This window comes from Bos javanicus, chromosome 2 (genome assembly GCF_032452875.1).
Source record: "Bos javanicus breed banteng chromosome 2, ARS-OSU_banteng_1.0, whole genome shotgun sequence".
Classification (NCBI taxonomy): Eukaryota; Metazoa; Chordata; class Mammalia; order Artiodactyla; family Bovidae; genus Bos; species Bos javanicus.
Genome location: NC_083869.1, coordinates 24,628,949 through 24,643,037, shown reverse-complemented (window position 1 = coordinate 24,643,037; position 14,089 = coordinate 24,628,949). Strand labels below are relative to the sequence as shown.

At 34.6% G+C, this 14,089-nt stretch overlaps 1 protein-coding gene across 2 annotated transcripts in view; it reads left to right on the top strand.

Moving 5' to 3' along the window:
* HAT1 (histone acetyltransferase 1) overlaps positions 1-13,576 on the top strand; it is a 39,880-nt gene extending 26,304 nt beyond the window's left edge. For both annotated transcript variants that reach the window (XM_061435327.1, XM_061435334.1), the window contains exons 9-11: positions 3,340-3,491; positions 5,943-6,059; positions 13,130-13,576. In XM_061435327.1, the coding sequence (XP_061291311.1) occupies positions 3,340-3,491; positions 5,943-6,059; positions 13,130-13,297 (437 nt within the window). In that variant the 3' untranslated portion in view covers positions 13,298-13,576. The remainder of the gene's footprint in view (positions 1-3,339; positions 3,492-5,942; positions 6,060-13,129) is intronic.
* The last annotated feature ends 513 nt before the right edge of the window (positions 13,577-14,089 follow it).

Sequence of the window (14,089 nt, the reverse complement as noted above, 5' to 3'; positions counted from 1 at the left end):
AAATTTTCATAAATTGTGCTTTCATTTCATTCAGTTCACGTTCAAGTTTGATTATGATGTATTTAGATATGTAACATTATGTTTTTCCTAGTTGAAGCTTGTTGAGCTTCCTGGATGTATGGATAAAATTTTTTTCATCAAATTTGGAAAGTTTTTGGCCAGTGTTTCCTTAGCTGTTCTCCCTCTTCCCTTTCTTTGAGACACACATTAGTTACACTGGTATACTTGAATGGTTTCAATCTAGGTTTGTGTCAGTCCATTTTACATTTTATAAAGCTGCAGAGTACAGGTGAGGAAAACCAGGTTATTGTAGTAGTTAAAAAAAAAAACACTGGTGGCAGCACATAGAGGAATCAGAATGTCCTTCATGTTTCTGGGTGACTTGTATAACTGCTATGTGACCAGATTAATAAGGAAAAGACTGAAGAATTAGACAAAGTAACTAATTACAGTGTTATGTTTATTTGGTGATTTTCTGTAGGTCTGCATTTGTTATTTGGTTTACTGTTGATTTCATTTTCTGTGTATTCCTAATCACAATTTCATACCAAACCGATGCCATGACAGAATTTCACTTTACCACCTTAAATCCATAGTCATATAATGTTACTTAATAATTACATGTATATGAAGTGCTGCATAGAAATATAAAGACAGTATTTAGTACATATAGATTGAATGAATGAAAGACTCAATCATAAAACATTACCTTTAGCTCAGATTCTTTTTTTAATAAAAATTTTATTGCGATATAGTTAACATGTCATACAGTCCTCTTATTTAAAGTGTTCAGTTTTTCAAAAACATGTTTACAGTGCAGCCATCACCTTAACCTAATTTTGGAGTATTTCATTCTCCCAAAAAGAAACCCAGTACTCATTAGCAGTCACTTCTTTCCTCTTATTCCCCTACCCTTTCAACCCCCCACCAGTGCTACACAGCCATTAATCTACTTTTTGTCTCTGTAGATTTGCCTCTTTTGGACATTGGAATTGTACAATAAAATGACTGACTTCTTTCACTTGGCATAATGTTTTCAAGGTTCTTCCTTGTAGTACTTTATTTTTTATTTAGTTTAGTACTTTATTTTTATTGCCAAATACTATTCCATTGTATGGATATACTATATTTTATTTATCCATTCATCAGTTGATGGACATTTGGGTTGTTTCTACTTTTTGGCTCTTCTAAATAATGCTATTATAAATATTCGTGTACAATTTTTTGTGTGGACTTGTGTTTTCATATCTCTTCGGTACATACCTAAGAGTGGAAATGGTGGAAAATCTGATAACTATGTTTCCCTTTTAAAGAAACATCAGACTGTTTTCCACAGTGGCTGTGCCATTTTATATTTCCACCAGCAAGTACATGAGGATTTCGGTTTATCCACATCCTTGCTGATTCTTGTTGTCTTTTTTATTCTAGTCATCCTAGTGGATAAGAAATGGTATTTCATTGTGGTTTTGATTTGCATTTCCCTTTGGCTAATAATGTTAAACATCCTTTCATGTGCTTATTGTGTGTATTTATATCTTCTTGAGAGATTCCTATTTAGAGTCTTTGCCCATTTTCTAATTGGGTGGTGGGTATTTGATCTTTACTTATTGAATTACAAAGTTTTTTATATAGAAAGTCTGGTTACAGTTACATATCATATATATGACTTGGGAATATTTTACCCCATTCTATAAGTTATCTTGTCATTTCCTTAAAGGTTATCACTTGAAGCATAAAAGTTATAAATTTTTATATAGCCCTGTTTATCTACTTTTTCCTTAGTTGCTTGTGCTTCTGGTTCTGTTATCTAAGAAACCATTGCCTAACCAAAGATCTTGAAGATTTACTCCTCTATTTTCATTTAGGTCTATGATCTATTTTGAGTTAATTTTTGTGTACTGTGTGAGGAAAGGGGGGGCCAACCAACTTCATTTTGCTTATGGAGACCCAGTTGTCCAAGTACCATTTGTTAAAGACTGTTCTTTCCCTCACTGAATTGTCAAGGCACCCTTCTCAGAAATTAATGGACCAAAAATGTATGGGTTTATTTTAAACTCTCAACTCAGTCCCATTGACCTACATGTCCATCTTTATACTAGTATCACAGTCTTGATTACTGTAGCTTTGGAGTAAATTTTGAAATCAGGAAATGTGAGTCCTCTGACTTTTGTTCTTTTTTCAAGGTTGTTTTGGCTATTCTGATTTCCTTACATATCAATTTTAGGATGAATTCATTAATTTCTGCAATAAAAAAAGCCAGCTGGGATTTTGATAGGGATTGCATTGAACAGTTGGTAGAGAGTTGATAATTGTAACAAAACTGTTTTATGACCCATGAACTAGCTCAGACTTCAACATTCTTTGTTTATACCATCTACTAATTAGAAAATGAGGGCTCAGAGAAATAAGATAATTTGCCTCAAGTCCTTCATCTATAAATGACAGAACTGGGACTCAAACTCATGCTCTCTGACTATGCAGTGTTTTTTCTACCTATATGTTTTGGTATCTTCTTGTCCACTACTCAGTCTAATGTAGATAACATAGACAAACATAAAGGAAGTCTATGCTACTCAGATGCAATGAAGAAAGAATCAAAATCATATTCTCTAAATGAAAAAGAGTGTTTTGTAAAAGGAAGAACTTTTTTTAAATTAAGTTAAAGAAGCATAGAAGACTTTGAAGTTTATTAGATTAAAGTAAGGGAGTTATAAACTTAGCTTTGGAACCCTTAGCTATCAGAAAATGGCTTTTGGAATTGATTATCCAAACTTGGATCTCTTGTGTACACAGCTGCTTTAACTGAAAATAAAACTAAGGTACATATGATAACAAACTAGTCAAAAATTTATATTTGATGGGAGAATGGCATTGAAACATGTAAAATATATGTGAAACAAATCGTCAGTCCAGGTTTGATACAGGGTGCTTAGGGCTGATGCACTGGGATGACCCAGAGGGATGGGATGGGGAGGGAGGTGGGAGGGGGGTTCAGGATGGGGAACTCATGTACACTCGTGGCAGATTCATGTCAATGTATGGGAAAACCAATACAATATTGTAAAATAAAACTAATTAATTTAAAAAATTTATATTTGAAAAGTAGTTGAAATTTCACAAATAATATATATGTATTATTTGCAAAAGGATTGTACCTATAACTTTATTTGACAAAGATGGTAGTGCTATTTTATTTATAATCTTTCATATTGTAACTTTTGTATTATATAATTCATTGAAGAATATTTGCCTTTCTAAGGTTAGTGTGTATACTGAGGTTGCAGATGATGAATAAGTTATGCTGGGTAAGGGAAATGTTATTCTGCTTTCTTTCTTTAGCGGAAGATCCATCCAAAAGCTATGTGAAATTGAGAGACTTTGTGCTTGTGAAGTTTTGTCAAGATTTGCCCTGTTTTTCCCGGGAAAAGTTAATGCAAGGATTCAGTGAAGATATGGCAATAGAGGCTCAACAGAAGTTCAAAATAAATAAGGTATTTTTATTCTGGGAGGAAAACATTTAAATTTTGAAAAAAATAATTTAAGTACATAATTTAAACGTTGCAAATACATTAAGAATACATGTGTAGGAAGTAGCAGTGGTTAAGAATACAGGCCCTGGGACTTGCCTGGTGGTTCAGTGGTTAAGACCGCATGTCCACTGCAGCAGGCATGGGTTTGATCTCTGGTCAGGGAACTAAGACTAAGATCCCACATGCCAAAAAAGAAAAAAAAAAAACAAAAACATACAGGCCCTGAAGCCAGATTGCCCAGGATCAAATCTGGCTTTACCACTTGAGCAATTGGAGCAATTGCTTAGAGCAATTTAGTTTACTTCCTTCTGCCTCAGTTTTCTCATTAATAGAATGGAAAGATAATTGATTTCTTGGCTGCATTAAGTATAACAAGAAAATGTTTATTTAAACTGGTAAAGTAGTTAGTGCCCCTGGATACTACTATATTGATAGGAGGAGGATTGGAATAAAACATATAATTTTCACTTTTTATACTTCTAGATGTATTTGTTTGGATTTTAAAGTAATAAATATCTTAAGGTAAGTACAGACAAATAATATAGGAATTCAGAGGAAATTATTATATTTATGTTAGCAAGAAGTCAAAATATTTCATAGTGGGGATACATTTGATCTAAGCCTTGAACAATGGGTAGGTTTTGGAATATAAAAATATGAGGGATGAAGAGTATCCAGTAGTGAGGACTAGTACTTGGTGCCGACGGCCTCCCCTCCCCTGGCTTCTAAGGCACTGCAGTTCCTAGCTTTTCAATTAACCACTGTGCTCATCTTTTTTGAGATATTGTCACTGGCTTCTACATTTTTGTATGCTCCCTAAATATAATTCTTCCCAGAGTTTTTTTATCCAATCCTCATTTCTTCTCATTCTACTTAATTCCGAGAGCTCATCTGTTATATATGCAATCCACATTTTCCTCCTGAGGTCCAAAACTATGCCAAACGTTCACTGGTGACTGACCTTCAAAAAACAATTTGAATTGAAACTTTCCATCTTCTCCCGCATAAAAACACTTTAATGGGCTCATGGTTTTAAGATAAAATACAATTTTAGAAATAATTTATATCTCAGACTGTATTAAACCTTTAATTAACTAGAATTTATTTAATAGCTTTCAAGAGAAAGAGAATATGAAGACATTATTATTGAGATTAAAGCTCCTCAGTATGGCATACAGACACCATCGTCATCTGGCCCGTGCCTGCCTTGCTCGCCTCAGCTTCCTCCCACTTTCCTGTATGCTTTGGCTCTCCTGAACCTCTTGCCATTTCCCAACTGTGCTACAACTTTACTCCTTTTATGTACCTGTATATCAACTATTCCCTTTGCCCTGATAACCCCTTCTCCTGTTTCTTCATCTTTGCCTGGCCAGGTAGTACATTTTTCAGGCTCAGTTCAGGTGTTTCTTCCAGAAATTTCAGTATTATCTTAACCTATGTATACCTGACCTCTTCCTCACTCCCAATAAATAAGTGGAATGACAGAAATAGGAAAACTATAGGCCTACTCCTTTGGCTTCAATGTTACCACAACTTCCTGATTTTTCTCATATTTTTTTTGGCTGTTTTTGTCTGCTCATTAACTGGCACTATACTACAGGGTTCTGACCTCCCCTCCCCACACACACACCCCCGTCTTCACTGTGTATGTTTTCCTTGGACTGTCTTAACCATTAACCAGTCCTAAGGTTTAAACTCTTGCCATGTATATTGATATTGCTTAAATCCTTGTCCTTCGTCTGGAATTTTATTCAGATTTATATGTTCTCTTGCCTCCTAAATCTCTCCTACTCTGTGAAAATCTCACTGTCATTCCATACCCTCCTCCACAGTCTTCCTCCTCTTTATTTCTAGAATCCTTGTCCCCTTAGTATTACTGTTTGTGCTGTCTCAGTTAATACCATCATCATTTTTTGCCTGATTTAACAACTGAGCTTTCTGATTGGTCTCCTTCCCCTTCTTTTGCTACCATTTTCATGTAGCTGATTTACTCGCAGTTTTTTTCATTTTGTGTCCCAGCAGTGTTAAACTACTTCTGCACGTGTGTACGTGAGACGTGCATGCACATATAGTGCCTCCCTGTTTTAAGAGCAGCATGCTCCCTTTCCTTTAAGGCTCACTCAGGTTTTATTCCCCCAGGACGCCTCTTCTAACATTGTTCCCCCATTCTCAGTCTGTGCTGCCGTAGTGTCCTGTGCACATTTCTATCATGAAGTTAACCGTACCTCATTCATTTGTGTTACACAGTAGACTGCTTGCCTTCTTGAGCGCAGAGACTATCTTTTATTGCTTTTTGTCTGGCACCAAGCATAATTTCTGGCCTATGGCAGGTATTCAGTATATGATATGTTCTTTTGGGAAAGTGTTACTATTTGTGATTTGAAATGTTCATGTTCTTCTTTGGTTTATTAGCAACATGCTAGACGGGTTTATGAAATTCTTCGACTACTGGTAACTGACATGAGTGATGCTGAACAATACAGAAGCTATAGACTGGATATTAAAAGAAGACTAATTAGCCCATATAAGGTAGGACTTTGAAGTCTTAAACATTTATTCTTGTCACTGTTGAAAATGAAGAATATCTAGCAAATGCCAATGTGTGGGAGAGTCCAAATCATTATCATTCTGCTAAACTTTACAAAAGTGAAAATATTCTTCCAGTTAGTTATAAGAATTCTCCAGTGTAAACTATAAATGTTTCCATTCACTTAAAAACTAATCCCAAGGATAGTTTGCTCGTGGTTATTTTTTTCATTGTATGCATCTTTTAAAAAACTGAATGCCCAGAATCTTCCCTAACAAATTATCTTGTTTTTTTTCCATTGTTTTATTTGTCCCTATATTCTGCTTACACGTGCTTCTTTCTTCCTAAATATGGCCTTGGTTGCCTTTTGTAACCCCTGTACTTGACCAGAGCTGAAATCACAACTTAGTGTTGTTTATCTCTTTTGTCATCTTTCTTGCTCCTTTACCCCCTGCTTTTTTTCATTTCCTTTATTTTCCTTTAACTCAAAAATATTCCACTCCTAGATCAGGTCTGGCCTCCTCATCTTTTGGCCATTAATTATTAAGGTAGATATTGTCCATGCCAACTTGTGTGGAGGAAGATTTGTGATTCTTGTAGTTGGGCAGTAATCTGATTGGAGAGAATATTCATTTATTTATTCAACAACTAATTACTGGGTACTGCATTTGTATATACTATTAGACCTAGAGGCTTATACAGCACCATAGTTGGGAACATGAATGACAAATTTGAATCTGTCTTAAGGTTTAAGGAGAGTGTCAGTTAATAATGAGTAATTTATATCAAGTGCATAGTTATGATTTTTCTAAGTTAATCCAAGTTTTATTTATCATAGATTCTGCTTTATAGAGCCAGTCTTTTGAGTGTTAATGGTATATAGGGTCACACTACTCGTTGAATCTCAGCTTTTTTCCTTTATCACATCTTGTTTGCAGTGCAACCGTATTTCTTAATTTGTTACAATTCTAAATATAGCACATTTTGAATATAAAAATAATTATTTGCCTGACATACAAATCTTGTGTCTGGAATTAATATGTTTTTTCTTCATAGTGCCATTTCATTAAGCAATTTAATGGAATACTTAAATTTAATCAATTAATAAAATCAATTTAATTGATTTTCTAACTTAGGAACTACCATCTGCATATAACAGGTTGTAATAAATTATAACGACTATTCCCCCAAATTTGTCAGAAATAACATTTTATTCTTTATCAGTCTTTATGTTTGTCAGCTCAGAAACTTCAGAAAATTGGTAGAAATGGTACTTTCCAAAGATTTTGATCTTTAATATTAACTTGGTAGCTGGAAAATTTCTTTATGATGAAATTGGGCATACAGAACAATATAATTAGATGTTAGCATGACAACATTTAAGAGTATTAAAACTTTTAGTAATTTATTAAATTATGTATCTCAGATACTTGTGACATTTTATATAGGCAGATGCAGCAAATAAAAGATGATTTCTAAGTATAAATAGCAGTCAGGAAGTTATACCAAATAATGGGAATATCTGTAGTTCATAAAAGCAAGTATTGTCTACTCTTAAGAATAATAATTTTTTTTTATATTATTAAGTATCCTCACCTGTCTAGCAAGTTCACCTTTTCTAAAAGACCACCAAAAACTGGTTATTAAACTATTTCAATTCTTAACAGTCAAAATCGGTATCACCATCCTTGCACTCATACAAAATATTAAATTCTTTAGATACTTGCTCAAACCCTATTTATAGTATGCCAAGTTTAACGAGTTTAGTTATCCAGTATTCTGTCTCATTGAGAAAACCAAGAAATCTTGATCTGGGTTGATAGCCACAGTGTGATAGAAAACCTACCACAAACTTGGTAAAAGCCTAGAAGTAGTTGAATGCCCTATATGCAAGGGAAGAGTTAGAAGATTTCTTTGTTGAATGTATGCAGATGGTTTTCTCCAATTTGTCATTCCAAGCTGATACTTGTATACTGTGCTGTGCTATCACAGCATTCTCAAATGCAAAATTATATTTAAGAATAAAGTAAAATTGCTTAATACTGAGTGTGATTTTGAATTTTTAAAAAATCTTTAAAATATATGCCAAATGGGGAAAGTTTGGAATCTAGAATTTATGTTTCACTTTAATACATTTTATTATAAAAAAATGTAACTTTGCTAAGTTATTACAGAGGAATGGAATTGTTTATTGATAGCAAAGTCCAATTCTGTGCTGCCTTTTTTTAAGGGCTTAAATTTCCATATCAGTTTAGTTCCACTAAGAAATTTATTTGGGTAGATATTAGAAGTAGTTGTACCTTACTTTAAAAGTTCTTTAAGTACTGATAATTTATTTGTATCAGTGCCAAGAAGGGATAAAAATAATTTGTATTAACTAGAATCATTTTAAAAGCACAAAAAGAAATTCTTTAGTACAGAAGTAATTTTCAGGTGTTCAAAAAAAGATAAATTTGAACAATTTGACTAAAAAAAAAGAAAAGTTGGTGCAGCTGCTTGGTTTTAGCATTTAAATTTTTATATTGTTTCATAGGCATATTTTAATTCATAATTGGTTTGCAAGTACAAAATTTAGAATCATTGTTATAATAGCATTGGATTTGGAATCAGAAACTCAATTTTGAGGTCTAGCTTTAACTTTTACAAATTGTGTGTGTTGACAGTTATTAAAATCTGGGTATTAGGCTTCTCTTCTCTAAAATGGAAATACTTCCATAGTGAGGAACTGATGAGAAAGAAATAAAATACAGTGTGCATGTTTTTAAAGGTAACCTTTCGATAAGTCTTAGGACTTTTTATATGTCTCCACACCATTATTATTTTTAAATTATTGCAAAAGAACCTTATTTCTGTAGTTCACAAAAGAGACTGGTTGAGCAGATGGAAATTAAGGCGCTCTTAGAGGTGGTAGAATTTTTGAGATATTTGTAAACCTTCTTGGAACCTCTGAAAACTAGGCAAGAAGAAAGTTGTTTTTTGGACCTTAAATAAACTGACACTAATATGATCTTTAATTAATTTTTCTGCATTAATTAAGGTTATCCACAGCCTTAGTCTATGAAGGAATTAGCTTTTTGTTTGTTTTTGGAGGGAGAAATTTCTTCTGAGCCTAGAGGAGGTCTATTCCAGTCTTCTGGAGTTCTGTCTTTCAGTATTTTATTTGTACTCCCAATGTAAGTCACTTGCTGGATAGAGGTGATCCCCAATCAGTTTAAGTTTTTTTTTTTTAAACACAGTTTAAAAGATGAATTTATAATTCCTACATATACAAAGCAGTATACATATGCAGTTTTAGGAATATTAAAATCAATAAAACAAATAGCTCAAATAACTTATTTTAAAAGAACCATAGTTTACATGCTCATGAGGAACTTCTCTAATAGTTTCATAGTTTTCCATAAAGCTAGTACATGTATTTTTTTATTCCTAGGTACTCAGAGCTCTTAAATTTAATTCAGAGATGTTCTGCTATGTCAATAAAAATTATAATAGAAATTAATTCTGACATCCATCTGAGAAAAACTGACAATGAAATTGAAGGTGGCAATGAAGGGGGAGATAAACTGGGGAAGTAAACACTCGTAAGAGATCTGTTGTTTTTGTTCAGTCACTAAGTTGTGCCTGACTCTTTGTGATCCCATGGACCACAGTACACCAGGGTTCCCTGTTGTTCGCTGTCTCCTGGAGTTTGCTCAGATCAATGTCCATTGAGTCAGTGATGCTGTCTAACCATCTCATCCTCTGCTGCCTCCCTCTCCTTTTGCCTTCAGTCTTTCCCAGCATCAGGGTCTTTCCCAATGAGTCAGCTCTTCACATCAGGTGGCCAAAGTATTGGACCTTCAGCTTTGGCATCAGTCTTTCCAATGAATATTCAGGGTTGATTTCCTTTAGGATTGATTGGTTTGATCTTGCAGTCCAAGAGACTCTCAAGAGTCTTCTTTAGCACCACAGTTCAAAAGCATCAGTTCTTCAGTGCTCAGCCTTCTTTATCGTCCAGTTCTTACATTGTACATTTGTCAGCAAAGTGATGTCTCTGCTTTTTAGTAAGGTGTCTAGTTTTGTCATAGCTTTCCTTCCAAGGAGCAAGCATCTTTTACTTTCAGGGCTGCAGTCATCGTCTGCAGTGATTTTGGAGCCCAAGAAAATAAAATCTGTCACTGTTTCCACTTCTTCCTCTTCTCTTTGCCAGGATGGGACCAGATACCATGATCTTAGTTTTCTATGTTGAGTTTTAAAACAAGTTAATAATTTAAAACAGTATGTCACTGGCACATGATTCATTCTGTAGGTTATTTGTAGCAGAATTGATAGTTAATATTTAAGAACTAAAATGATGGTTCTGTTGTATATGAGAATTTAATATGATTGGAGGCATATTCAAGCAATGGGGTTAGATTATTTTATAAATGTTATAACTGGTTAGCAGTTTAGAAGAATAATTTTTTTTCTTATAACATACCATGATAATTTTTGGATGCATTACCTTTTAGTTCCTGACCCGTTTCCTTAACTTGGGTGCCGCCAAGAGGCAGTTGTGCTTCTTGGCAAAAAAAAAAGTAACTTTCATAGCAGAAACAAAGGATTTATTATCCACATGATTGAAGAGTGAGGAATATACTGTCCTTCCAGGGCTTGGGAGTAATAAACCTGAATTTTCATCACTTCTCTAGAACTACTATTCACAGTGTGATTAGAAGATCAGCAACATTGGGAATTCTCTGGTGATCCAGTGATTAAGATTGTGCTTCCACTGTAGGGGCCATGGGTTCAATCCCTGGTTGGCAAACTAAGAATCCCCCAAGCAGTGCAGCCACGCACACAAACACACACTAAGTCAGCAATATGAACATCATCCAGGAGCACTTTTTAGAACCGCAGACTCTCACTCCACCCCAGACCTACTGAATGAGAACCTGCATTTTAATTTTAACAAGGTTCCCAGTTGATGTTTGTGCACATTTAAGTTTGAGAAGCACTGCATGTCTTATATTCCAAAACTATTAAGGTTTCCTTTGAGAGACATTTATTAGTTTTTAGGATGGAGTTAAGACTGTTTTCAGGGTTTTTTGTTGTTGTTGTTAATTGTATTTGGTAGGCAGTTACATAGAAATTCGGGAGAAGGCAATGGCGCCCCACTCCAGTACTCTTGCCTGGAAAATCCCATGGATGGAGGAGCCTGGTGGGCTGCAGTCCATGGGGTCGCTAAGAGTCAGACACGACTGAGTGACTTCACTTTCACTTTTCACTTTCATGCCCTGGAGAAGGAAATGGCCACCCACTCCAGTGTTCTTGCCTGGAGAATCCCAGGGACGCGGGAGCCTGGTGGGCTGCCGTCTATGGGGTCGCACAGAGTCGGACACGACTGAAGCGACTTAGCAGTAGCAGTAGCAGTATATAGGAATTCAGAATACGGACTTCTAATTAATCATTAGGGGTTGGATCCTGGCTTCTCTGCTTACTGCCTCTATGACAAATTATTTAACACCTGCACCTTTTTTTTTTTCTTTTTCAATTGAAGAAAGTTATAGTACCTGTCTCATAGTTTTTAGGATTACATAAGTTAATATACTTGATTTCTGATCTCTATATAAAGTTAGCTCTTTATTAAATGCTTAAGTGAAAGAGGATATAATCTATAGCAGTTTATCCAAAATGTATGAAAGCGAAAATCGCTCTGTTGTGTCCAACTCTTTGCGACTGTGGACTGTAGCCTGCAGGTTCCTCTGTCCATGGAATTCTCCAGGTCAGAATACCGGAGTGGGTAGTTGTTTCTTCTCTAGGGGATCTTCCCAGGCCAGGGATTGGACCCAGGTTTCCCATATTGCAGGCAGATTCTTTATTGTCTGAGCCACCAGGGAAGCCCAAGAATACTGGAGTGGGGAGCCTATCCCTTCTCCAGCAGATCTTCACGACCCAGAAATCGAAACAGAGTCTCCTGCATTTCAGGTGGATTCTTTACCAGCTGAGCTACCAGGGAAGTTGAAAACGCGGGTATACCTGTGGCGGATTCATTTCAATATTTGGCAAAACTAATACAATATTGTAAAGTTTAAAAATAAAATAAAATTTAAAAAAAAGAAAAAGAAAACTAACAGAAAAAATACACATATGCAATAAAAAAAGAAAAAAAAGAAAATGTATGAAAGTTTCATATATTACAGTGTTTTATATAATGCAGTATTGCCACCCACCTAGGAATCTTGGAGTCATTCTGCAGTCTTTCCCCACATCATCCAGTGTTTTCCTCCCTAAATCTGTTCTGTACCTTCCACCTCTGCTTGGTCTGTAACTAAGCAGACTTGGCCTAGGCTTTCATCATCTCTTGAATTCTTAAACTAACTGCTAACTTGGTCCCTTCCAGTCCCATCCTCAGTATACTAACTGTATTGTTCTGATAGTGACCTGTCTAAAAGTTGTTACCAGATTCTTAGGGTGATGCAAATCTCAGTTTCCTGAGAAATGGTAGTTTCCTTCTCAGTGAAATGGAGAGGGTTTAATAAGATAATGTATGTGTAGACAGTAGAGACTCAATAAATGCTAGTTAATACTGTTTTTTAAAGTGTGACAGTTTTTGGCTTATCTTCCTGAAACTCTCCCAACAGTTTATGGTAAAATTAATACGTGGTCCATAAATACATCGCTGGGTAAGGGAACTCAGAAATAATAGTGGCAGAAGAAGCCAGTTTGGAATTAAGATTAACATAATTAATGATTAATTACTATTAAAAGTTGATGAAATAATAGCACTTAATTTCAGTTGTCTTTCTTCAGTTACAGTACCTTATTTATTAAAGAAATACTTGAGTGTCTGTACTGGCCAGTTCTTCAGTATGCTTTGGAGAGGGGGCTGTCACTCACATACCTATATTTACCATTAATTGATACAAATTCCATGTCTTTTGGAACCCTCTTTTTAGAGGGCTTGTAATTCATGTAACATTATGTTTAGGCTTCCTTAAAAATGTATGGGATAGATTTGGGCATATTCCTACTACTACTATTTTTAACACTGGAGACATATTTTTTTATATCAGCTTTCTTGGTCTAACCAATACTCGTGTTTGTTACTTAGAAAAAACAGAGAGATCTTGCTAAAATGAGAAAATGTCTCAGACCGGAAGAACTGACAAACCAGATGAACCAGATAGAAATAAGCATGCAACATGAACAGCTGGAAGAAAGCTTTCAGGAACTCGTGGAAGATTATCGACGTGTCATTGAACGCCTCGCTCAAGAGTAGAGGTTATACTTCTCTGTACAGAAAGTTTGCAAATTTCTGTACATGTGTTGTGAAAATCAGATGATGACTTTAATTTTAAAAAATCTTGTAACATTTTGCTTACATTAAAAGTTATCTATCTTTAGTTGAATATTTTCTTTTGGAGAGATTGTATATTTTAAAATACTGTTTAGAGTTTATGAGCATATATTACATTAAAAAAGATATAGCTTCTGAAATACCACTGCAATTACTTCCCTTCTTAAATAGTGTAATAAATGCTTAGTTGTGATATGTTAATGTGTGCTGATATGATTCTTGAATACTTATGATTAACTTTTTCCATCTTATTAAAAACCTTTAGGTTTTAAGCTTTTATTATTCCTCCCACACTTTGCTTCTAAGCTTTTAACACATTTCTTTAAGGTCTTCCTAGTAATCTTGGTCTTACTATGTGATTTTTCTAAGTAGAAAATGTTCTTAAAGTAGAATTGTTTTAAATAAACTATTAACCACTTATTAGGAGTAGGGTGGGTAAGAGAGAGAAGGGAAACTAAATACAGCCTGAAACCTAGATGTTTGGCACCAAATATTAATTGAAGATAATTCAGAAGTTGCCATAAACATTTTGTAAATAGTAAGATACAAATCAGGTAACAAAAGTCTAGTTTACACACTATTGTTGAAATATGTAAAATGAGGTTGTGATTTAATATAAGGTTATCAAGATGTTGAAGTCTAAGAAGGGGAAAAAAAAGATAAATTGCTTAATATAGTCCTTATTTTATTGAAGTAGAACTAAATAAGTTGCTT